The 24,160-nt window shown below is 46.6% G+C and overlaps 2 protein-coding genes across 3 annotated transcripts in view; both read right to left on the bottom strand.

The window, feature by feature from the left end:
• The window catches only part of canx (calnexin), a 14,302-nt gene extending 5,437 nt beyond the window's left edge, over positions 1 to 8,865 (bottom strand). Inside the window, exons 1-13 of one of the 2 annotated variants that reach the window (XM_037977515.1) lie at positions 8,756 to 8,865; positions 5,246 to 5,473; positions 4,925 to 4,998; positions 4,664 to 4,722; positions 3,947 to 4,088; positions 3,687 to 3,768; positions 3,326 to 3,518; positions 3,059 to 3,248; positions 2,314 to 2,427; positions 2,081 to 2,237; positions 1,763 to 1,978; positions 1,204 to 1,323; positions 14 to 167 (exon numbers count right to left, since the gene is read on the bottom strand). In XM_037977515.1, the coding sequence (XP_037833443.1) occupies positions 14 to 167; positions 1,204 to 1,323; positions 1,763 to 1,978; positions 2,081 to 2,237; positions 2,314 to 2,427; positions 3,059 to 3,248; positions 3,326 to 3,518; positions 3,687 to 3,768; positions 3,947 to 4,088; positions 4,664 to 4,722; positions 4,925 to 4,998; positions 5,246 to 5,470 (1,726 nt within the window). In that variant the 5' untranslated portion in view covers positions 5,471 to 5,473; positions 8,756 to 8,865. The remainder of the gene's footprint in view (positions 1 to 13; positions 168 to 1,203; positions 1,324 to 1,762; positions 1,979 to 2,080; positions 2,238 to 2,313; positions 2,428 to 3,058; positions 3,249 to 3,325; positions 3,519 to 3,686; positions 3,769 to 3,946; positions 4,089 to 4,663; positions 4,723 to 4,924; positions 4,999 to 5,245; positions 5,474 to 8,755) is intronic. The other variant, XM_017441685.3, reaches the window with a different exon arrangement.
• A 2,838-nt stretch (positions 8,866 to 11,703) lies between these two features.
• Positions 11,704 to 24,160, bottom strand: part of mgat4b (alpha-1,3-mannosyl-glycoprotein 4-beta-N-acetylglucosaminyltransferase B) — a 47,165-nt gene continuing 34,708 nt past the window's right edge. The window contains exons 9-15 of the mRNA XM_037977516.1: positions 18,891 to 19,021; positions 18,708 to 18,815; positions 17,201 to 17,394; positions 17,045 to 17,123; positions 15,699 to 15,786; positions 14,051 to 14,163; positions 11,704 to 13,016 (exon numbers count right to left, since the gene is read on the bottom strand). Of these exons, the coding sequence (XP_037833444.1) occupies positions 12,993 to 13,016; positions 14,051 to 14,163; positions 15,699 to 15,786; positions 17,045 to 17,123; positions 17,201 to 17,394; positions 18,708 to 18,815; positions 18,891 to 19,021 (737 nt within the window). The 3' untranslated portion in view covers positions 11,704 to 12,992. The remainder of the gene's footprint in view (positions 13,017 to 14,050; positions 14,164 to 15,698; positions 15,787 to 17,044; positions 17,124 to 17,200; positions 17,395 to 18,707; positions 18,816 to 18,890; positions 19,022 to 24,160) is intronic.

Below are 24,160 nucleotides of genomic sequence, written 5' to 3'. Positions count from 1 at the left end.
GCTGAGGCAGAACCACGACACAGAGCTGAGGCAGAACCACGACACAGAGCTGAGGCAGAACCACGACACAGAGCTGAATCAGTCACCGAGTTCTGACGTCCGGCCTCGTTTAACTCTTCCTGTAAGCTGGTGAGACTGAACTGACTCTGACCCGGTTCTGATGACTTCTGAGGACGATCCACCGTGAGGAAGGTAAACCAGCAGAGAGTTTAATGAGAAAACATTCTGAACGTTACACACAACAGATCATGATGAGCGAACAGAGCACATAGAGAAGTATTCAGCCTTTGATCAGAACCTTCTCTCCTCTCTGCAGAACCTCTCAGACTATCAGGTTTAGTCTGGACTCTTGCTGGGCCACAGATTTGTCTCAAAGCCACTCCTCTGGTATCTTGGCTGCTTCGGGTCGTTGTTCTGTTGGAAGAACCATAGCCCTGATTGGTACATCCCTGCAGTCATCTTTCCCTCCACCTGAGAATCTTTTGGCTCTGATCCAAGTCCTTCAGGAGCGGTTCCTGTCGGCTCGTCCTTTTGGAAAGTTCTCCCTCCACAGACCAACTCTGGAGCTCTGTCAGAGTGACCATCTAGTTTTGGGCCTCCTCTTGGACTAAGGTCTGATTGGGGGGGGGGGTTCCAGGTCTAGGAAGAGCGCCGGTGGTTTTAAACCCCGCCCATCTCCGGATGATGGAGGACACTGGGCTCATCGGGGCTTTAAAGGCTGCAGAGACGTTTCTGGACCCTTCTCTGAACCCGAGTCTCTGAGCTCTGCAGACAAATTCCTTGGACTTCATGTGTTGGTTTGAGCCAACGTGTTCTGTCAGCTGTGGGACCTTACAGACAGGTGAGCCTTCCCACACCCTGTCCAATCAGCTGAGTGTACGGCAGGTGGCCTCCTGTGAAGCTGTAGAAACATCTGAAGGAGGATCACCTGAGCTCAAAGCCGGGGAGTTCTTATGGATGGGCTATATTTTTATCTTTTAATTTTAATAAATGAGCAAAAAACTCCTTCAAACCTTTTTTCTCTGTCATTATGGGATATTTTGTGTAAAACTTTGACAGAAAAATGACTAACCCATTTTGGAAAAGGCTGTAAGAACAATCTGGACAAAGGTGAAGCTCTGAATGCTTTCAGGATCAGCTGATGCACGTTCTGTGACCATTTCCTGCCTTTTGTCCAGTTTAGTAATTAAATTAATTTGTTACCTTGCCGGTGCAGCAGAAAACGATGATGAGGACGACGGGCAGAGCCACAGTGAGGACGTAGACGATCCAGAGCCACGGGCGCTCCTCTGCAGCGCTCAGCATCTGAGCTGTCAGACCAGGCTGCAACACACAGGAAACACAACGGGAGATTAAAAACAGAGTAATCCAGACTTCTTCAGACTCAAATTTAGGAATTTACTGTTAGTTTTCAGGTTATTTCTAAACCTTTTCAGTAAAACATTACAAAAAAGACAATCCTGAAAATAATCTGACTCATGTTGAGGTTTTGTTCTTCATCACAGGATTTAAAATGATTTTAAAGTAGAGTTTTGTATAAAAGGTTCTAACATCACAGAATCTGTTTCTGCTCCTTTGGAGGGTTAAACCGTCCACAGGACAAACGAGGGGGACATCAGTCCTCATCTGTCAAATCTCAGAAACCTTTTCCACTCAGACTTTAAACCAAAGAAGAAATCACTGACGATGAGAATCCTCCTCACAACATCACATCTCATCCCTTCAGGGTCTGAGGTCCGGCGCAGCGCGGACCTGAACCCACCTCGGCTGCGCCCTCGGCGGCCTTCTTCAGCCCCCAGCCGTCGGCGGCCCAGGTGTTGGCGACGTTTCGGTCGTTGGTGATGAAGAAGTTGTCGAAGAAGATGTCGGAGGACATGGACCAGAGCTCCAGCCCCACGGCGTTGAACGGCGTCATCTTGAACGGGTGCAGGTCCTCAAAGAACGCCGGGTTGGCGATCTTCCTCGGCTTCCAGATGCCCTAAAACCCAAAGGGTCAAAGGTCAGGAGCCAGAAAAGCGTTTGGCGTTTCCTGTGATGGGTGGATTTCTGAGTCTGGTTCCAAACAGGAGGCCCAGGTTACCTGGTAGTTGGGGTTGTCGATCATGGGGGGCTTCCACTTGCCCTTGTAGTTGGGGTTGTCAATCACCGGGCGTTTCCAGGGGCCGCAGCCGGGGGCGCTCTCGCAGACGGGGTTGGGGACCTGCGGGGCCTCCCATTCGCCGTCCATGTCCTCGTCCCTGATGGACAGAAAGACGGTTATCCCAGTAAGACCAGGGAGAGGGGGAGAAAGCCTGCGTCGCCACGGTAACTCACCAGTCGTCAGGTTTGATGGCGTCGGGGTCACCGATGTACTCCGGCTCGTCGTCCAGCCAGCCGTCCGGTTTGACTGCGTGTTCATCAGGAATCTGAGCGGGAGCGTCTTCATCCCTTTAAACAAACAAACCTTTATTAACAAACACCACCCCAAGCATCCAGACCCTACTCCTCCTCTGCTGCTTGGAAACTTGAAGCTTCAGCTCCTCCATGAATGTTCTGCAGGTCTGAGGTCTGGAGACCGGCTCAGAGGAACCAGGACCTTCATGAACTTCTTCTTTAGTCCCTCTTGTTGCCTCAGAGTGACGTTCTGGGTCACTGTCCTGCTGGAAGACCCATCCACGTCTTCAGTGCTCTGGAACATTTTAACGTTCATCAGACCCTCAATGTGGTGAAGTCACCCCGCAGCCTTAGCCCCAATTCATAACACTTCCACCTCCGTGTCTGACTGAGGTCATACTTGAACAGATGGAACGGAGTTGATCCCAAAGATCTGGATTTCGGTCTCATCTGACCACAGAACCTTCCTCCTGAATCATTTAGACGTTCTCTGGCAGACTGAAGACTGGTCTGTACCCGGGCCTTCCTCACCAGGACCTTCAGCCCAGCAGTGTGGTGTTCTTGGTGACTGTGGTTCCAGCTGCCTTCAGATCCTTACGGAGCTCCTCCCCTGAAGCTGTGAGCTGACCCCTGACCTCTCTCATCATTCACCCATCAAAGTGTTAGAAACACAACAGGAACTGACCAGTCATCGGGCTTGACGGCGTCAGGGTCCTGGATCTTCGGCCTCTCGTCCCAGTCCTCCGGTTTGTGGTCGTCGGGGTCCTCGATCTCAGCGGGGGGGTTCACAGGGGGGGTCATGTCCTTCAGCAGGTTTCCGCTGTTCACCACCGTCTGATCCACCAGAATCTCGAAGCTGTTGTCGGGGTTCACCACTGCGGGGACAGCAGAGCCCAGTTACCTTCAGAAACCTGAGCTCCTACCTGCGTTTGTCTGAGGGGGTGTGGCTTACCCAGCGTGTACAGGTGCGTCTTCTTATCTGTGTAGTACGCTCGCAGGTCAGAGTCGGGTTTCTTGGCGTGTTTTTCTTCATACTCTCCGGTTTTGGGGTTTTTGTGCCTGAAGATGAAGTGCAGCTTGTAATCCTCTCCACATTTGTCGGGTCCAAACATGATGGTGTACGGAGTTTTATCCACGAACTGGTCCTGCAGAGACACACGGGACGGGATCAAAATCCGAACAGGACCGGCTCGGAATCAAACATTCATCTGGATACAAGACAAACTAAAAGAAGAGTTCTAGAAGGAAAGATTTTAGGACTTTAAAGAACTCGATCATGAATGGAGGAGGACAGAATGATGAATTAAACCAACCAGGTCGAGTTCAGGTGTCTGGGTCAGCAGCTTGACGTAGGCGCCGCCGCAGTCGATGCCGGCCTGGAAGTTCACCTCGTACCTGACCGCACAGAAACAACAACTTAACCTCGACCCCAGGTTTTATTCTGCTGCTGCTGCTTTGAGTTCTCAGACATGTTTACGATCTAAATCAGCGGGATGAAGCTGTTCGTGTCTGAGTGACGTCAGGACGAAGCAGCAGCAGCATCAGTTTAAATCTGAGGAGCAGCTGTTCTTACTGGACGATGAGCGGCTTCGTGTCAAAGATGAAAGGTCGCAGCAGCTGGCCTGAGATGGCGTGATGTTTGGCTCGAGACTTCAAGACCAGACCTTTATCACCGGGCAGCTTACCGTCCTTCATCTCTTCCACAGCCCATTTACCTGATGAAACAATAAAACACTTCCTGTTAAGGTGTGAGAACAACCGGCTGAGACTAAATCATTTACTGACCAGAAGCAAGAAGTCAAAGGTCAAATTAACCGAGAGAAAACGACCAGAAGGACGCTTCGATGTCTGTGAGCTGCAACCATTAATAAGCAGAAGTCTAAGAGGATCTCGTTTCCTGTCGAGGTGAAAACTGTCTCAGCCTAAAAAAAACATCTCATGACTTTCCTCTGCAGCTACGTGCTGAGAGGAGAAGAGTCTGTCAGACTTGATGCAGAGTTACACGATGATTTGTTGATCTCTCATCGGTCCGTCTGAGGTGGAGGTGAGTTCATATTTCTGAATTATTATTCTGACAATTATAGAAAAAACAGGTTTTCAGTAGTGGCTCCGTGTGAACGTGAGTTTGAGTTCAAAGGTCACACAGCTTTGAAGAGAAGTTGGGTTTTTGTAAAACTGTTTAAGGTCTGATTCAGGCGAGAGGCCAGGAGGCCGAGCGTGTGACCCTGACCCCTGACCCGTTCCTATGAAGTAATCATGATTGCTTCATTAAAATCAGCTGCAGACCTACCGTCGTACTTGGCGATCTCTTCATCAGCGTCGTCCTTCTTGGCTTTTGACACGACCCACCTGGAAACACCACAGATGGGTCAGAGCTGCTTATCAAACCGTTAAAACTCTAATCTTTGTTTAAACGTCATTTTAGACTCAAAGCAGGAGAATCTTCTGATCTGAGCTCAGAACCAGCTGCTGCTCTGAGACTGTCAGTCCTCCACTGTCCCCCCGTCCTCAGAAGACAGAGGAAAGGTGTGTTTGAATACTTGGTGCTCACCCGTCCATTGTCCCCCGGTCAAACGACTCAGCGAAGAAGTGTTCCCCCTTCGGCTCAGGAGCCTTGTAGGTCACCTGAAGACAACTGGATTTAGTTTGGACTCTTCGTACAGAACTAACACATTAATTTATTCTGAAGTGTTCATGTTTTATCTGCCAGAAAAGATCAGAACAAAGAGAAAAAGCTCTTCTTTGGTAAGACCTGAATTTGACTTGTTAATGGACAACAGAAGCTTCCAGGTTAAAAATAAACAAACATTTAAATAAATCATCCAAGTTACTGTTTGAGGAAAAACCGTCCAATCAGCTGCCTCTGTCTTACCTTTGGAGCCTCAGGAGTTTTAGGGGGCGGAGCTTCATCCTGCATATCACCTTCTAGCTCCTCGTCCTCCTCCTCCCCGACTCCAGCCAGGTCCAGGTCGTCCTCCACGTCCATGTCGTCCACCTGATCGTCCTCTGTCAGGTCTTGGGCCTGAGAGACGGGCGCCAACGTGAGGCAGAGGAGGCCTGCTGCCAGAAGAACCACCAACACCACCTTCTGATGCATCGTCTGCAGAGACACGACGAAGAGGACGACATTTATTTATTATTAACATTTATTGGACAATAAAACAGAGTTGAAACTACCCGTCCCTCCACCTAACTGATGTTTCCCTGCATCCCTCAGTCGCCACGGTAACCAAGCATCACCCACAGGACGCGACTCGCCACCTCAGCTCCCTGAACCGTAATGAGATTAGACCCCGAGGGATTACGGCAGCACCCCACAGACGAGTTCTTCCAGCACACAGGAGCTTCTCTTCATCCACAGAAACCATCTGCAGCCGTTTAACGATTCAACAAGCAGCTAAAAAAACACTGACCAGCACAGTTATCTGATCCCTCTGCACACAGTAACGTGATTCTGTCCGTCTGTGTGAGACAGAGGAAGGACCACCCAACATCTTCATCCTATCTGAGCTGTGACGCTGCCCTGCACACGACGCTCAAACTAAACTCTGGTCAGGGTGGAGCTACTCCGCTTCAAAGAAGTCATAAAATGTAAAAATCCCCACCATGTTGGTGTATCCCATCACTGCACAGAGTCTACAGAACCAGGACTAAAATATTCTGGTCTGGATTCGATGATCCTGAATCCAAAGCAAAGGAACTTCTCTCGTCTTCAAGAAGCAAAGAAAGTTCAGCTTCAGGACAGGAACCTTCCTGTTTGTCAGTCAAATGATGGAGGGATCAGAAACCTTCAGGGGGGTAAAAATGAATGTTTTTGGATCTAAAGAAGGAGAATCATCTCCTCGGCACATGGTGCTGCTGTCTCACATGCAGACTGATGAGTTAATTAGATTAACCTGCAGCGGGATTAGCATCGTTGGCTAACAGCAGCGCAGCAGGGCCTGCTGGAAAAGCTGCCAGTCTGTCTTTGTTTCAGACAGCCGTCCTGATATGTCTGCATGTCTTCTCTGCTGCTCTGGAGCCCAGCGGTGCGTTCATGTTGGGTTTACAGCCTGGATGCTCCTGCCGCCTGCAGGGTAATAAGCTGCCAGCCTCCAACTGGCTGATAAAACAACAACTTAATCCTGATCAGGGGAGAGAAACCAGCTGAAGTTGCAGACGAGTTCCAGTAAATCTGATCTACGAGCCGGCTGTGCCTGCAGGACATCTGCTGCTCGTCACATCGTCCATCTAACTGCGTTCTGACCAGATTTCCAGGGTTTTATCACAGCTGATCAGCAGCAGGTCTGTGTTTTCTGGAGCCAGCCATAAATTCAAATCACTTAAAGGACAAATAACTTAAATGTTCCTCTGCTTGTATTAAACAAAAACCATGTTGACAGGAACCAGAGTGAGCCACAGAAAACACATGAAAACTGTTTTTATTTCTAGAATCAGAGATTTTGATGAATAACTGTGAATACGGCTCGTTTCTGCGCTCGTTGAACTTGTTCTGAGAGTAAAAACTCATTCAGTTTGTTTGGCTCCATCAGTTAAACAGGACCAACAGGTTTCTGTTGAAACAGTCAGAAAGTTTCAGATATAAACACTAAAAAAACTCCCTTCAACAGCCTAACTCTGCTCCACAGAAGAAATTCAAAGATCTGAATCTTTAAACCATTTGATGTGTTTTATCTCATTTATCAGGGATTTAAAGATAAATCCCATAAATTAAAGCGCTGCAGCTGGTTTTCTTTGTCAGCTGAAAGTTTTTAATGTAAATTTATCAAAAAGACAGAAGTTGGATAAAGATCAGGACGTGGAGGAAGTCCTGTTTGGATCCAGATCCGTTCAGTTTCACTGAAATTATTAGGTTTTTAATTTGCATTTACAGTAATTCATTTCAGGTGGTGCAGACTTTTTATACGTTATGGTAATTACCTGCTTTCTCTCTGCTTCTCTCACTATTATTATTATTATTAGTAGTAGTAGTAAATGATACTCATCTGACAAACAGAAATCCTGAACAAGTCAGAAAGTAATAAATTGATTCCTGTTTTCTACCTTTTAGTGTAGTTTCTTTTATTTTACATAAAAAGTTCCTGCAACATTTAATTAAATAAATATATATCTACATTGTAGTTCATTATTTACACATCTGACTTGATTTTAATTGGAGGTTTAGATTTCCATCCAATAAAATCAAGTTACCTCCTTTCTGATCAGGCTCTGCCTCCCATCGCAGATATGATTCAGGAAACCCTCCTCATCCTCAGAGCTCTGACTCTGGATCAGATTCAGTACTGAATGTGGTTAAAAAAACTAATATTTACTCCTCTTTTCCTTCTCAGAATGTCATCATTCATGATACCAGGTGAGGCCTGACTGACCTCTGACCTTTCCCGTCCTGATCCCATTGGCCTATGAGCGTTAAGACTCATTTATCTGATGATACGACGCTTTAACCAGAAGATGTTTGACTGACACGACCATCCTCACAAGCAAAACATCAACTCTCAGAATGAAGCAGGAAAGTTTTAGTTTTATTTTCATTTAACTGAGAAACAAGAAACCTGAGCTGTCAAAGAAAGCAGCAGATATAAAGTTCATATCTGAGGTTTAATATGAAACATTTCAGATGTTTATTATTATTTTATTACATGAAGTTGTCAGGAGGAGCGGACCTGCTGTCTCCTTTTAAACACGCGTCTTCTGAGCAGAGACAGTTTTACATCATTAATCCAGACAAAAATTAATTTCCTCTGGGTTTTTGTTTCTGGTCATCTGTCAGTTTGAATCATTGAGCCTATTTATGACATTTATTAGCATCCAACCTGCTGCTGTGTTTAGATTTGACCTTCTTGTTTCCTCCAGGCTCAGAAAGCTCCTCACACCGCAGAGGGAGCGCCTTATAATAAAACTCCTGAGAGTAAGAACACCTTAAATAAACCCCTTAAAGTAAAAAAAAAAAACTTAAATAAACCCCCCTTAAAGCGGAGCACCTTTGAATAAAGCCCCTTAAAGCGGAGCTCCTCGGCGGCCCGGAGCCTTAGCTCGGTGCTGTTAGCTGCAGCTCCTGAAGGAAACACCTTGAACCCCGACATTCAGGGTTTACCTGCAGCTCGGCGGTAAAAGCCGTGAGGTGACGGAGTCTCAGGTAGAAACTGGAGCAGGTTAGCGGACAGCCCGAGTTTACCTGCGGTTAATTAGCATCAGTTAGCCGCTCGGTTCGGTTCTGACAGCCCGCTCTGCCCCTTCATCAAACACTCATTTTAACAGTGGAACCCAGCCTCATGTCATTAAATACAGAACGGTTCCGTTAGAAACACATTCTGCTCTCGGTAAAACCTCACATTCAGTCGTGTTTTCGTGTAAAAAGGGACATTTATCGGTCTTTACTCACCTCGAGCTCTTCGATGTGACCGCCTGGAAACCGCTGAGGAGGGTCACGTGACCTTCTGCTGGGCAAAGACCGCCCTCCTCAAACACCGATTGGTCAGCAGAGGAGTCCGTTTCGCGTTTCCTGTCAACTGTCAGTTTCTGATTGGTTGCAGGAAAATCCCTGTCGGTCCGCCCCCCCCTCGGAGCTGCACCTCGTGGACAGCTCTGATTGGCCAAGCTGGCACGGAAGGTGCGCGCTGATTGGCTGTAGTAAATCTTATCAGAGGAAGTGTGGCTGAGATTGAAGCTGATTTTATTATTCTGCTTTAAATGCGCCTAAAGAAAGACTTAGAGATGTTTAACTTCAAACCGCAGCCGAATTATAACTGTTTAATATATTGTTTTTTATTTACGTTGTATCAGTTATTTAGGAAATAAATGAGCTGCTCTCTGTAATTTAATATAAAGAAATTAAGGTTTCGCGATTATTTGGCTGCCTTTATTAAAACGTTAATCAATTTACAGGAGCTTTTATCAGGATTATCTGCTTTATTTTCTCATCGTTACATCCTATAATTGTAAAAAGAGTCATATTCTCCTCTGAAAACATATTTTCTTCTGTTAGTTGGATAAAAACTGCAGCAAACCAGTTCTAAATGAGAATTTCATGGATTTTAAAAAGCAGCTGTAATTTCAGAGAAGCACATTCAGTTTCAGCTCAGAGGAGAGGAGACAGTCATGTGATTTTCATCAGATCCTCCAAACAAAAAGCTGCTTTAACTCCTGTCAGACTTCAGCTTTAAACTTCCTGAACCGTTTCCCTTTGTGAAGGTTTTTATCAGGGTCTAAAAGAAGAATTTAAATTAGCAGAAACCCGTCTCCAAGCTGTGAGACGAAGTATAAAAACCTTCCATGAAACCTGACAGCAGAGAAGTCTGACCCCTTCATCAAAGATGCATCTTATTCTGTTTTTACCAATAATATGTTGATGTTTTCCAATGAACAGCTGAAGATGCCACCATCTTCACCTCAATATCATTTATAAAGTAAAAACCAAACAGTATTTTCCTCAAATCGTTGGTTAATGTGACTGAAACCAGGTTACAGAGCCGTTTGGGAGTCCGACAGTCTGACGGTTGTTTAGGCTCAGATTTGTGGAGTAAAGTCTGCAGATAAAGACGAAGTTTGGTGCTTTTAAATTCTGTCTTCATGGCGCTCCTCTGACTCCATCTTTCTCTTTTATTTGGCGTTCAGCAGCAGATTCCCTCTGATATTTCTATTTAATTGTATTTACTTTATTTAATAGTTTAAGCTAAACTTTGAACTTTGATTTGTTTTCAGAGCTACAATCCTGAAATTAAAGATAAATGAATAAACGGCAGCAGACATTTGGAGCTGCGACTGTTTCCATCAATCTTCAGATTACCAACACTCCTCAGATTAAAGACGCAAACTAAGTTCAAAGTTCAGGTCCTGAGTTTTAGTCCTGTTACCTTTGGGAACAAAACTCAAACCAACATTTCTGCTTCGAACTGATGTTTTCAGGACGAATTAGCAGCTTAAAAACCCAGAGTTTGGCCCAAAATCGGACCTGAAGGAAACAGAACCTCTGATGAAAGTTTGATTGGTTGGGAGCAGATTTGAAGTTATTAAGAATAAAAACGATGGATGGATCCGAATCAGAAGTGCTTCAGGTGAAACTCTCCTCTGTTCCTCTTCCATCAGGTCCAGATCTGCAGCCGAGCAGCTTCTGATCAACGATCAATAATCATCTTCCAGGAGGAAACCATGTGCTGGGGACGACTCTCACCCCGTCATTACATGATCGCCCAGCTTCCACTGCAGCAGGTGATGAAAACAAGCCTGCAGCCAGAGATCCGTCAACTTCCTGCTTTTATTCCTCTCACTGATTTTATCTAAAGGATACAAAAGACAGAGACAAGAAGACAGCTGGACTTCCCTGTACGTCTTCAAAGGACACCAGCTACAGCTCAATGTCCCAGGTGTCCCGGATGTTTGTGTCCCGGATGTTTGTGTCCCGGATGTTTATGTCCCAGATGTCCCGGATGTCCTGGATGTTTGTGTCCTGGATGTTTGTGTCCCGGATGTTTGTGTCCCAGATGTCCTGGATGTTTATGTCCCAGATGTTTATGTCCCAGATGTCCCGGATGTCCTGGATGTTTGTGTCCTGGATGTTTGTGTCCCGGATGCTTATGTCCCAGATGTCCCGGATGTTTATGTCCCAGATGTCCCGGATGTTTGTGTCCCAGATGTCCCGGATGTTTGTGTCCCTGGTGGTGAATGAGTTTAAACAGAGAGACCGAGCCCAGGGAAGAAACGTCTGCATAAATTGTCCCCTCAGATGATTGAAACTGTTTGATTGGAGGAAATGCTGCTCCTGTTGTCTAACTGTCCCCAGTCATGTCTCAGCCTGTCCTCAGTTATGTCTCAGCCTGTCCTCAGTTATGTCCTCAGCCTGTCCTCAGTTATGTCTCAGCCTGTCCTCAGTTATGTCTCATCCTGTCTTCAGTTATGTCTCAGCCTGTCCTCAGTCATGTCTCAGCCTGTCCTCAGTCATGTCTCAGCCTGTCCTCAGTTATGTCTCAGCCTGTCCTCAGTCATCTCTCAGCCTGTCCTCAGTTATGTCTCATTCTGTCCCCAGTCATGTCTCAGCTTGTCCTAACTGATTTCTCAGCCTGTTGTCTCATGAGGACAGGCTTGATGAGCTTCATGAAGTCAAACAGAGTGGACACCTGTCCTGTCCAAACGGTCAGAGTCCCAGATCAGGTTTCAGGGCCGTTCAGGATTCAAAGAACCGTTCCTCGGTGGTTGGTGGTCCACAGACCACCTCCGGTCCTCTGGGGGGTCTTTTCTGACCAGGCGGGGATCTAGAAGCTTGAAATAAAGATAACTTTATTGCAAACAAACTCATAAAAGATAAAAAATAATGGTCCAAAAATGATCCAAATCCACTCTGATGGGGAACTTTATTCTGTTCTACTTCATGTTTAAATTACAGCTCAGTTCCAGAACCGCAGGACCCAGATCAGGTCCTCTGCTCGGTGGGGTCCGTGCAGCTTTACAGTTTATAAAAACATTTGTTCCTGTATGAAGAGAATCAAACGAGGTAAAGAGGACGAAACGAGGACAGTGTGATGATTCATGTCAGTTAAAGGCACCTACTTTTCATTTTAAAATCTGCACATGAAGGGAACAATTTATCAAAACTTCTCACTCCTCTAAGACAGAAATCTCTCACTGGAAGACAAAGTCCTGATGGACAAGAGTCTCTGCAGAAACATGGAAAAGACAAATAAACAAGTGTTTGCTGTTGTTTTTTTTGCACTGGAGAGTAAACTACTTTAACGTACATGAGAGAGAGACGGGTGGTCAAGGCCTCGGTACCTTCAGACTGTTTCACAAAGTTCCTTTAAGGTGGTATCTGCCAGTCAGCAGGACGAGTCTCAGAGGCTCACAGGTCTGAACCTTTGAACTTTATTTCTAAATAGTCACAAAGTTGTCTCAGGTGTCTTCCACCTGTCTCAAGAGCTCTAAAGGTGGATTTTGACTCCTGTGACAGAAAACATGTCCAGGACTAAAAACCACACCGATGAAAAATAATAATTATTCAAATCTATAACCAAGAATTCCTCCATTTTTAATCATTCTGAGTCCAACAGTCGCAGCCCAAAGAGATACCACCTTAAAGAAACAACAGACCGGCTGTCTTCAGCAGTTTCAGTCATGTGAGTGGGTCCAGGTCTGCAGCAAAGGATTCTGGGTATCTGTGAACGCTACATGTGAGTAAAACTGCTCTGTCTTCATTAAGGCAACTCGTTAACTGATGGAGGGAAAACATGAACCCCGAGCAGCGAGGAGGGACACACACTGAGGGGTGTTTCTGTCAGGGGGGAGTGTGTGTGTGTGTGTGTCAGCAGGAGGCGGTGTTGGTATGACTGTCCGTGTGCAGACAGGAAGCAGCAGCGTGGCGCTCCCTCACACCCAGTGTTTCACTCACTTTATGTACATATAAATACAGAATCTTCAGGATAATTACAGCTTGTCTCGCGCCGCCGGCCGTCTCCGTTTTTCTGTTTTCAGTCTCTCAGCCGCTCAGTCCTGCAGGGGCGAGGCCTGGCCACACGGTGGCGCTGTGGAACCGCAGCGAGAATCTGAGGATCTGGACCTGCGGCAGCGGAGGAGCCCGGGGTCAGCCGGGCTTCAGGTAGCACTGAGGGCGAGGGGCAGGGGGCGGAGCTTCACTCTGCTTTCTTTATGAAGATCTGAGGAGGAAGAGGAGGAGGAAGAGCGTCTAATTAACACACATGTCATTAAAGTTACATTTCAAACTTTAAACAGGAGTTAATTCTTAAACAATAAAATCCTCCTGCATCATTACAGAATAAAAGCCTGCTGCAAAATAAAAGCTCTGAAATAAAAGTGTGAAATATATACATCTGAATTAAAAAAAATAAAAGTAAGAAAAACAAATGAGATTACAAAATAAAGGTCTAAAACAAAAAATATGATTTTACAAAATAAAAGCTCTACAATGAAACTATAAAAGAAACATCTGAATTTATAAAATAAAAGTCTCCCTGGAATGAAGTCTGAACTAAAGTAACTGAAAGTCAAAAATTCCCGACCATCCCTGACCTCAGAATCCAATATGGCTGCCAGACACGTGAGCGCTGCGACAGTAAACTGATTTTCCTTCAGTCTGTCTGAATCTGTTTAAATCAAACCAAACACGCTGCTGCAGGGAAACAGATCGCTTTTCTAACGATTATTGATCGCAGCAGGTCTGGAGTCACTTCCTTCCCAGCTGGGGCGCAGCGTTACAAAATAAAAGTCTGAGATAAATACAGAGGAAAAAAGAGCAGGAGGTTAAAGAGCTGATTGCTATCTGAGCTGCAGGAGATGACCTCAGATCTCCATGAAACGTCTCTCATCTGCTGCCAGAACATCAAACCGTCTCCAACAACGTTCCTCTCTCATCCCAGCTGCAGAACGAGGCGGAAATCTGTCACCATCTTTATCATTTCTACTCCACTGAAACTTAAACTTCTCCACCAGCAGGGTTCTGCTCAGAAACATCTGGACTCATCTGCACATCAGGAGGAGATATTTTCCCTCCACAGAGCCTGAAGGTGGCGTCACTTTGGATCAGGATCAATAAAACTCCTCAGAGAGGCCTGAGAGTCATTACAGTCCCTCTAACGACCCCGACGCAGATTCTGCTCAGGAACCTGTTCCTTTTTCAACAGAACGTAAAGAAACCTCAGAAAGTTGGTCGCTGTCTTTCAGCAGCTCTCACCTCGCTGAGGATCACCCAGACCGGAGAGTCCGTGATCACCGACAGGCGCATGGCCTCCAGGGGCCCGAAGGACGGGTCCACCTCGCCTTCTGCGATCCCGTTCTGGAATTTTCCTGAAACAAACGAATCGATAAACGAGCTGAGAGGAGGAGCTTCATCAGACTTTAACGAGAGGAAAATCTGCCCTCCGTCACACAGAGTTTATAAAAAAACATTTCAACTTCACCTTCCTTCAGTTCTTGGGTTTCAGAACATTTTAAAAACCAGAGAAATGACATTTTCTGCCTAAACACAGTGAAGAAGCTGTTAAAGCTAAAAGAAGCAAAACATCAGCTTGAAGGAACAAAAGGCCAAAGATTTATAAATAAAGTTAAATCTTCGTGTGCCCTGAAAGTCGGCAGGTGACAAGCATTCCCTCAGCTGCTGGGACTCAGGCTCTGATGTGAAATCAGTTCAGACATTAAGAGAAGGATTAAAGTGACGTCTTTAAAGTTCACTTTGATGCGTTTTAAAAGGATTTGTGGTTAAATATTTATTATTCATGTCTTGATGGAACCTGAAGTAATTAAAGGATTCCTCTGCTTTCCGTGCAGATTATACGGTTATTAAGAGCCATTACATTTATCCCGAGTCCATTAGGTGACCCCTGCGGTCTCCTGCACGAGGAGCCGGTTCCATCCGGACTGACCCGGCGTCTCGTTTCAGCTGCACCTCACCAGGGCCGTAATCTCTGCCAGGGTTTATTTCCTGGGATTATCGGAGCAGCTGCGGCGCTTCCAGGTACAGATGTAATCCCCACAAAGAGCCGGCGTTATTGTTCATCAGCAGGTTTTATCTGACAGGCTGTCGAGTTTCCAGCTGCACAGGAACAGCTGGAAGCAGGTTTCTGTGACGGCAGAAACTCTAAAGGCTGACTTCAGTCCAGATGAAATGACTTCCTGTTGGATGTTTTACTCCAACAAACAAACGTTTGATTCTGAAAGCAGCGAGGAAATTAAAAGAGCAGAGAGACGGTCGGATCGATCCAACGACTCCTCTGAAAAATTGATGAAGAGGATGAAGAGCTGCTGGTAATTTCTGTCCTCGGTGTCTTCAGCAAATATTATAAGATATAAAAGTTAAAACATCTAATAAATGATGTTTACAGCAGCATGAAACGAGAACAAACGAGTCAAACTCATCAGACCTGGATTTAATGCAGGGGCCCCTGATACTGACTGTCAGCCTTGACCTTTGACCTCAGAGATTTCTCCAGATGCTGCAGATCTGTAGAGGATGTTATGAACCGGAGATGATGGGATGTTCAGAGTGTTCAGGATCATTATTCTGAATTTGTTCCTCTGTTTTTAGACACGGTTGGGCAGTGGTTGTACATGTTTGTCTCAGAGAGGACTCCTGAGGTCAGCCGTCAGGAGACCCTGCAGACCTGCAGACCTGCAGACCTGCGGACCTGCAGACCTGCGGACCTGCGGACCTGCGGACCTGCGGACCTGCAGACCTGCAGACCTGCAGACCTGCAGACCTGCGGACCTGCAGACCTGCGGACCTGCAGACCTGCGGACCTGTAGACCTGCGGACCTGCGGACCTGTAGACCTGTAGACATGAAGGATGAACCTCTGAGTGCGGCTCTGCTGAGCCGTTTCTCACCTATTCTGATGAAGCCATCGTCGGTCCGATGGTACTTTGGTGTTTTCTCTCTTCCCTCAGTCAGGGCTTCTTTCTCTGCCTGGATATTCTGGAAAACAGAACCAGATTTATGTGTTTCAACCAGAACTACATAATTGAACAGGAAGTTCCACCTTCCTGCCTTTCTCCGTCATTAAACTCATCACAGAATAAAATAAACCACTGGATTTTATTTGACAGGAAGTGGGCTTTTGTTCTGTAGAGAGAACTTCCTGCAGACCCTCATCACCCATCAGCTCCCTTAGCTCGGTCAGTGTTGCCATGGTAACCGCCTCCCTCCCTGCTGTTGGTCCTCTCCATCCCTCTGCATCCTCAGCTTCCTTTTTACTCCTCTTTGTTCTGCTCAGCTGATCTCAACAGGAGCTCCTCTTCTTCTTCTTCTTCTCCTTCTCCAACAAATCTGTCGGTTTCCTGCCGCGACTCTCAGCTTTAATCAGCCGACAGTCAGAGATCCATCACTCAGCCTCCACAGACCCCAAACTGAGCCGGAGCTCTGCAGCAGAAACAGGGACGTGGTCTCTGACTAAAACTGAACTAAAGCCTGATTCCTCCTGAAGGGAAGAGCTGATGTCTGTGACGAGAATTTGTTGTTTCCTCACAGGACAGAATCAGACGTAATGAGTGAAAAATACATGCGGTGGAATTAAGATTTCAGGTCATTTTACCAACACTTTCCTGACTTTATTAGATTGTTTTATAACATGAAAGTTAAGAGCAAATAAAAATGGATGCTGGTCCATTCATCCCTTCATTTTGTTGGAACAGGTTGACGTTTCGTACCATCGGAGGATGAAACTGTTAGTTTTACACCCAAACTTCTGACATACGTTTCCCCGCCAGCCTTCACAGAATCACGCTCTGCTAACCATAAAGTTGTCTTTGGAACAAATGATTATAATAAATAAAGTCTGGTTCAAAACAGGAAGTGCTTCCACGCTGTGACGACAGTTACCTGCTGCAGGTGTGTAAGGTACCCGCCCAGGCTCAGAGTTCAGCTGAGCTGAAGCTGCTTGTGTGAAACAGAGAAAACACAACCGGACCTGCTTCTGCTTTTTATATCAGGAGCTTCATGTCTGATTTAAATAAACTGAATTTTTAACTCATTTCTCTCCTGAGGTCCCTGAAAGCCCCGGCCGAAACATGCAGGTAATAATAATAATAATAATAATAATAATAATAATAATAATAATATTACTGAGCCGGACCGAGCTGGACTGAGCCGGACCGAGCTGGACCGAGCCGGGCCGAGCCGGGCCGAGCCGGGCCGAGCCGGGCCGAGCCGGGCCGAGCCGGACCTGAGGACTCACGTCAAAAGGCAGAACCTCCACCGACGTGTTGAAGAGTTTGTCTCCTGGATGTTCGATGTTTCCGCTCCGGAAGAAATACCTGAAAACAAAGAACCAAACAGAAGTTTTAGTTCTGAAAGTCTCTCCTTTGATACCCTGAGAGCCGCTGGTTCTGACCTCTCGATGCGGACCGGCGTGAAGAACCGGATCCTGATGAAGTCCCCTGCCACCGGGGTGAAGGCCCAGAAGAAGTCCTCCCCTCCGTAGGCCTTCTCCAGGGTGAAGTGCTGGTACGTCTTCAGGCTGGTGGTCACCTCCGCCAGCGGGTTGGCGTGACCTTTATGCAGAGTCTGTTTGCCAAAGTCCTTATCCTGGAAAAGCCCAGAGAAAGGATTCACTGAAGGTTCCTGCAGAACCGATGAGACGAGCGTCCAACAAGCAGGAAGTACAGCTGCCTGCAGGGAGCGAGAACCTCCGGCTCCAGGGAGGAACATCAGAAATCCAGCAGGTTTGGTTTGTTTCTGTTTTTGATAATTACAACTAAACACACAACCAGATATTAGACAGGACCGACTGTTCTCCAACACAGTCCGAACCAGTAAATATGTCTGCAGGGTCCAAACCATCCAACACCTGGACCAAGGAGGACGCTCAGAGCTGCAGGGGGACAGATGAAGATCTGAGAAAGAGCTGCTGAAGGATGAGGAGCAGCAGGAGGAGCTGCAGCTGCTTTAATCTGGGATGTGGCTAGTTTTAGCCGGATCGATATCCCATTGATTGGAGCAGATTGCAGCAGCAGTCAGCTGGGCTGATATCTATCGCTGCTAACGCAGTAATCAGAGGCATTAAGTGGAGGCGTTGGGCTCGAAGCTGCAGAGGCGTTCGATCTTCATCTGTCTGCGTGACGCTGCGCTGAACTTCGACTGAACCTCGGCTCGAACTCAAACTCTGACAGATGAGCAGAGAGGAGCTCAGACACCGAGCCACATCAACAGAGGAGGAGCGTCTGTATTAATATTTATTTACACCCAAATCAAAAACAAATTTCTGCAGAAACTTTGAAGAACATCCATCAGATCTCTTCTCTGCAGCCCAGCAGGACTCAGACACAGACTCTTATTCTGAAGAGCATCTGTGAGCTTTATTGTGAAAGTCCAGGTTCAGTCCTCTTCCCGTTCCTCTGAATCCTCCTGAACATCAAAGCTCTGATTAGAGACGACAGGAAGGATCTGTGGGGGCGGCCATGATGGAAACACAGGAGGAAGAACAGCATGCTGGGTAATATAGAAGACCCAGAAAGGGGAGGGCAGCACTTCAGGCAGAAACCCAGAGTAAAAAGTAAGCCTCAGACCAACAGTCTCTGAGTGAAAACTATCAGTCGGATCAGAACGTCTTGACCCGTGAGCAGCAGAAGGTTCTGATGGTTCTGCAGGGTTTATGGAGGAGATATGAAGACTTAAAAAGAGCCTTCACTTCCTGTTTGGAAGCCAATGAGAGTTTGGGTGTGTGACCTCTGACCTCTGGGGGATTTAGGAGAATATAATAATTCTCAGAGTATATCTGAGTTGAAACAGACTGAAGCGGATCCGTTTGTCTGATGCTGATGCTGACGGGTTTTCAGTGTTTCTGGAAGATAAAAGCTGAACCTGAAACAGCAGAAAGCTGCACACAGAGGACCGCCCACCTTCAGCTTCTGGATCTTTCCAGCTAAAGACGAGTGCGTGCCGACGTGCTGGAAGAGCGACGGCTTGAAGCGGATCCTCAGGTTGGCCTTCTGTCGGTCGCAGTGTTTCTGACGGAGACACACAGGATCAGAACTAAAATCCAGACCAGGAAGGCAGACATTAGGAAACAAGGAGGCACTCACTGCATCCTTCTCCGGGTTGCACACTTTGACCCACATGATGTGGTCCAGCAGCCAGTCGATGGGTTTGTCCTTGTAGAACATCAGCATGAACTCCACGATGAGCGACAGGTCCAACGATTTGAACATTTTACCTGCAGAGAAGCAGTTGCACTTCCTGTTAGTTCAGGGTGGATAAACCCAGAAACATCCTTTAGAAGATTCAGAAGAAAGAGGAAAAAATGATATTTTCTGATGAATGATGCTGAAAAGTTAGCCTAAAGCTAAACACAACAAAAAGATGGCTGCAAGACAAAAGTAGCAAAAGGAAACAAAACTAGAGCCTTTTTGTTCCAAAGCTTTAAAGCTACTGAAGAGATTTAAAGTATTTCTAAGGGAGGAAATTGTAAATAAAGTGAATTACTTCACCAAGTCTAAAAGTTTAAAAACCAAAAGTCGCAGCAGTCATCTGAACGAGCAGAGTCTGTTGAATGATGCCAGAAAACGTACAGAAAAATAAAACAGTTGGAACAAAAAGAGAAACAGGATGACTCCGGTGTGTCTGCTGGCTCAGCGTTCACACAGATACTTTATTACACATCAGAATGGGCCTCTTTACATCGTCAAACAGCCTCTTCACTGCGAGCGGTTACAACCAAACCTTCAGCAGGTTCCACACGCCCTCAAACATAAAGGCCACAGAAGGAGCCTCTCTGAGCTGCAGCCCTGATGGATTAAAGGCCCGCAGAGCAGCCCGATCCGGCCCGATCCGGCCCGATCTGGACCTGATTCGGCCCAATCCGGCCCAATCCAGCCCGATACGGCACAATCCGGCACACTCCGGCCCGCTCCAGCCCGGCTCCGGCACCTCGCCCGGTCCTCCCTGATCGGTGTGGACACATCGGCCTCCGGAGAACCACAGAGACAAACAGCTAAAGTTAGTAAATGTGAGCAGCTGAGTGGGAGAGCGGCCCTGCAGCCTCCCCCTCCGTCTGATTTGATTCGGTGCGGCAGCCGAACTCTGATGAATCCATTAAAGCAGCCGCCGCTCGCAGCCGACTCAGGGTCACCGAGGATTCGTAGGGTCAGAGCCGAGCGCCGCAGGGGCGAGGAAGAGGAGGAAGGGTGTCAGAGATGAAGAAAACTGAACAAACATCCAGGTGGGAGCTCATCGTCATCATCATCATCATCATCATCATCCTCGTCGATCGTTGGTCCGTCATCCGTCCATCACAGCTGATCTGAAAGCAGACGGCTGACCCAACAGAACCGCCTGATCCAAGGACAGAGGATCAACCCTCACCTGAGGCTGAAAACTGCTGACTCATTATAAATATCAGCTGTTTTAACACGGCTCTGTGTGAGAACCACGGCTCTGTGTGAGAACCGCGGTTCTGTGTGAGAACCACGGTTCTGTGTGAGAACCGCGGTTCTGTGTGAGAGCCACGGTTCTGTGTGAGAACCACGGTTCTGTACCACGGTTCTGTGTGAGAACCGCGGCTCTGTGTGAGAACCGCGGCTCTGTGTGAGAACCACGGCTCTGTGAGAGAACCGCGGCTCTGTGAGAGAACCGCGGTTTTGAGGGCTGCAGAGCAGGTGAAGATTTGATTCTTCCTCTCCGGCTCTGCTACAGTTTTTACTGCTCTGACTCGTCTCCTTTATTTAGAGGAACTTTTCTCTGCTGTCCGACACAGTTCTTGTCTTTCAAAGAGAACAAAGAGAGTAATGAAGGCGAAGTGCGTTAACTTCCTCTCAGACGGCCCATAAAGCAACAGTTTCATCATCCTCACTCAGGAGATGAAGCACATCAGAGGGTTTCTCTCCTAACCACGTCCTCGTGGAGAAAGAAGGGCTGATGTTATCAATAAAAGCTCGGAGTCATTAGTCACGAGTTCCCTCTCATTCATCCGACGCTCCACTTAAACCAATAAAAGTAAATGAGGTTGGACTCTCCGGCTCCCTCAGGGTGCACGGCACACGGGGACATTTTCTCTGCTGCAATTAGTCAAATCAATAATTCGTACTGAAAAAGTTTCATTCCGTTTGATGAAGGCAGCGAGCCTCGAGCAGAGACGAGGCAGCCATCACTTCCTGATTCAGGCTTCACAAAGCAGAGCGGCGTCAGGATGTGACCTCTGACCTTTCGTCTGACCTCAGGTGCCTGCATGTCGGGGGTTGGATCAGCTCCAACGACGCTGAGCGCCGCCATCACTCTCCGACATCAGCTTCCTGTCTTTGGAAACAGTTTCACCTTCTGAACGAAGTCTGCAGCAGCTCTGATAACGAGCAGCAGGTGGAAGATTAAAGTCTCCAGGTTCGTTAACGTCTCAGCGCGGCTCGATCTGTGAGGCTGCTCAGACTTCGGCTGCTCAGACTTCGGCTGCTCAGACTTCGGCTGCTGTGTAGCTAAAATCAGTAAAACAGCAGCTAAAAGCCAGGAGGAACTGACCGATGAAGCCGAGCTGAGAGAACTCCAGGATCATCCACTCCTCAGACGGCTGCTGCAGAGCGAAGTTCTTCATGGTGGAGAAGAAGTTCGGACGAGCGACGATGTCGTCCTCTAACTGTGGGACAGAGACAGAGACAGTCAGAGACGGAGACAATCAAAGACAGAGACAGTCAGAGACAGATCAGAGACAAAGACAGTATTTATCATAAATTTAAACTGTTTTCTTTAAATTATTGTTAAATGTTTCTGTTTCCTTTTCTCCTTTTTTATAATTATTTGTATTTTTTTATACGTTTCTTGTTTCTGATTTATTTTATTTTGAACTTGTCCCTCCACTGCCGTTAGAGGCACATCTGTCCACATCTGTCCACATGTGTCGTTCCTTCACCTGCACGTAGTATGTTCCTTTGGACTGAGCGTACATCATCAGGAAACAGTAATCCAGGTTCTGCTTCGTCCTCCACCTGAGGAAGAGGAGGAGACGTTAGCAGTCAGAACCATGAGGACAGCAGCTGAAGTCTGATTAAACTCCTGTGAGGTGTTTAATGAAGCTGCAGTAATCAGAATACGCCGCCGCCGCTCGCCGCCGCACACAGATGATGGCGATAATCAGACACCAGAGGATGTAAATTCAGACACAGCCTGTTTGTTATCAGCAGCTTCCTCCTCATTTCCATCACTTCTGAGGCGATTACAGGATTACAGTTTCCCTCCGCAGCTCCGGAATCAGACCTGTTCCAGGAGCCAAACGCCGCCGTCTGGGTGGAATAATGAGGAGCAGCAAACATCTCAGGTGCTGCATCCAAAACTGACCTTCTTCACTTTAACAGTTTAATATTTTACCTGGAAGTGAAGCTCAGGTGTTACCTGTAGAAAGTTCTCGGCACATTTACCGTCTGACGTGTCCAAAGGTTCATTCTCATCCATTAAAGGACCAAAAGACACAAATAATCCCCGACTTTAGCTCCAAAGTTCAAAAAGATCCAAAGAAATCCTAATGAGCTGAAAAAGGCACCTAGACTTCCTCTCTGTTTGCAAAATGTTTTAAAAATAAAAATAAATGCTGCTGCCGTCTTTAAAATCCTCCTGAAAGCTGAACTCTTCAGGTTCCACCAGGAATAAAATCTTTATGTTTTACAGGAAAAACTGCTCAGCAGAAACGGATCAAATCTAACAGCCCCCTCCCCCCCCTCCTGTCTCTGATGTCTGCCAGCTTTTTATTCATTTTATCTCCGTCGCTCCACGTTCTGCTGCCACAGCTCCTGATGGGTTCTGATGGGTTCTGATTGTTTTTCTAAAGAAGATGTCAATTAAAAACAGAAGAAATAAAGTTCTTCAGGTTCCCAGCTTTAGGCTGAAATCAGGAACCAGGTTTCCTGACAGAAACATGAAGCCGAATCATTTTAATAACAAATCCTCCATTTGTTAGTAAAATGAAGTTAATTAAACCAACAGGATCAGCAAACAGCTAAAGGTTTATAATCAGCTGGAGATCAGCCGATGTTCTGTTAGAGGTTCTATTAGAGGTTCTGTTAGAGGTTCTATTAGAGGTTCTGTTAGAGGTTTATTAAAGGTCCTCATGTTGTTCTGACATTAACAAACAAACATCTTTCTCTCATCAACAACACCACAACAGATTTTATTAACCGCTGCTAAAGGTCTGAAGCTACACAACCACCTGAACAGCCTGTTTACCTGGTAAACAACCTGGTAAACAACCTGTTTACCTGTTAAACAGCCTGTTTACCTGTTAAACAACCTGTTTACCTGTTAAACAATCTGTTTACCTGGTAAACAACCTGGTAAACAACCTGTTTACCTGTTAAACAGCCTGTTTACCTGGTAAACAACCTGTTTACTTGGTAAACAATCTGTTTACCTAGTAACAGATTTTACCATCAGAGGAAACATTTCGTCTTTAAACTTAAAGAAAAAGATCATATTTGAGCCACAAACCTTCTTCACCCTTAAAATAACCAGAGCCGAACATCTAAGTTCTGAAGTTAAAACAAACAAACAAACAAACAAACAAACTAACCTGACTCTCTCCTTTGGGTCTCCGAAGGACTCTCTGAGTCGGGAGAAGTCGGGGTAGAAGTGGGCGGACGGGGAGACGACCTCCAACAGACCCGACTGGATCTCTGCTGGAAAACTGAGGAAACAAACAAACAAACAAACAAACAATCAACAGTTTGGAGTGCAGGCGTTTGTAGAAACAACGGTTCGTTGGAGAATGTGATCTTTATTCAAACTGAGAGGAACAGTGTCCTGGTTCCAGCTGCCGGCCCGGTTTGTGCTCGAAGAGAAACGATAAATTTAACGAGAGAAGAAGAAAGAGCCTCTGTTGTCATGGCAACAACATCCCATCATACAGGTGGACTTACAGCTGCTTCAGGTTGTCTGCCACACCGCTGGCGTACTGCTGGTCCGCCTGAAAACACAAACACACAACATCACACTCAGGACCCAGTCAGGACCGGTCTGCGGGCTGCAGAACCCTCCTCAGATCCTCTGACTTCAGATCAGTTCAGAATGAAACTTCTTTAACAAAGAAATGACAGCTGTCAGCCTCTGCTGATCTCGGATCAGTCCTCTCGTGTCGGGCGCTGCTGCTCCTGGTGGGTTGTTGACATTTAGCAAAGTCATTAAATATTAATTAAAACAATAATTGTAAAATAATTGTCTCTGCATCATTTATCTCCCATCTGCTAATAAATCTGTCTTCTCTCAGTCTCCAGAGCAGCTGATCCTGGACCTGCTGATCCTGGACCTACTGATCCTGGACCTGCTGATCCTGGACCTACTGATCCTGGACCTGCTGATCCTGGACCTGCTGATCCTGGAC

Source organism: Kryptolebias marmoratus, linkage group LG9 (assembly GCF_001649575.2).
Source record: "Kryptolebias marmoratus isolate JLee-2015 linkage group LG9, ASM164957v2, whole genome shotgun sequence".
NCBI lineage: Eukaryota > Metazoa > Chordata > Actinopteri > Cyprinodontiformes > Rivulidae > Kryptolebias > Kryptolebias marmoratus.
The sequence above is the reverse complement of the archived record's forward strand: the minus strand, read 5'-3'. Positions and strand labels throughout refer to the sequence as shown.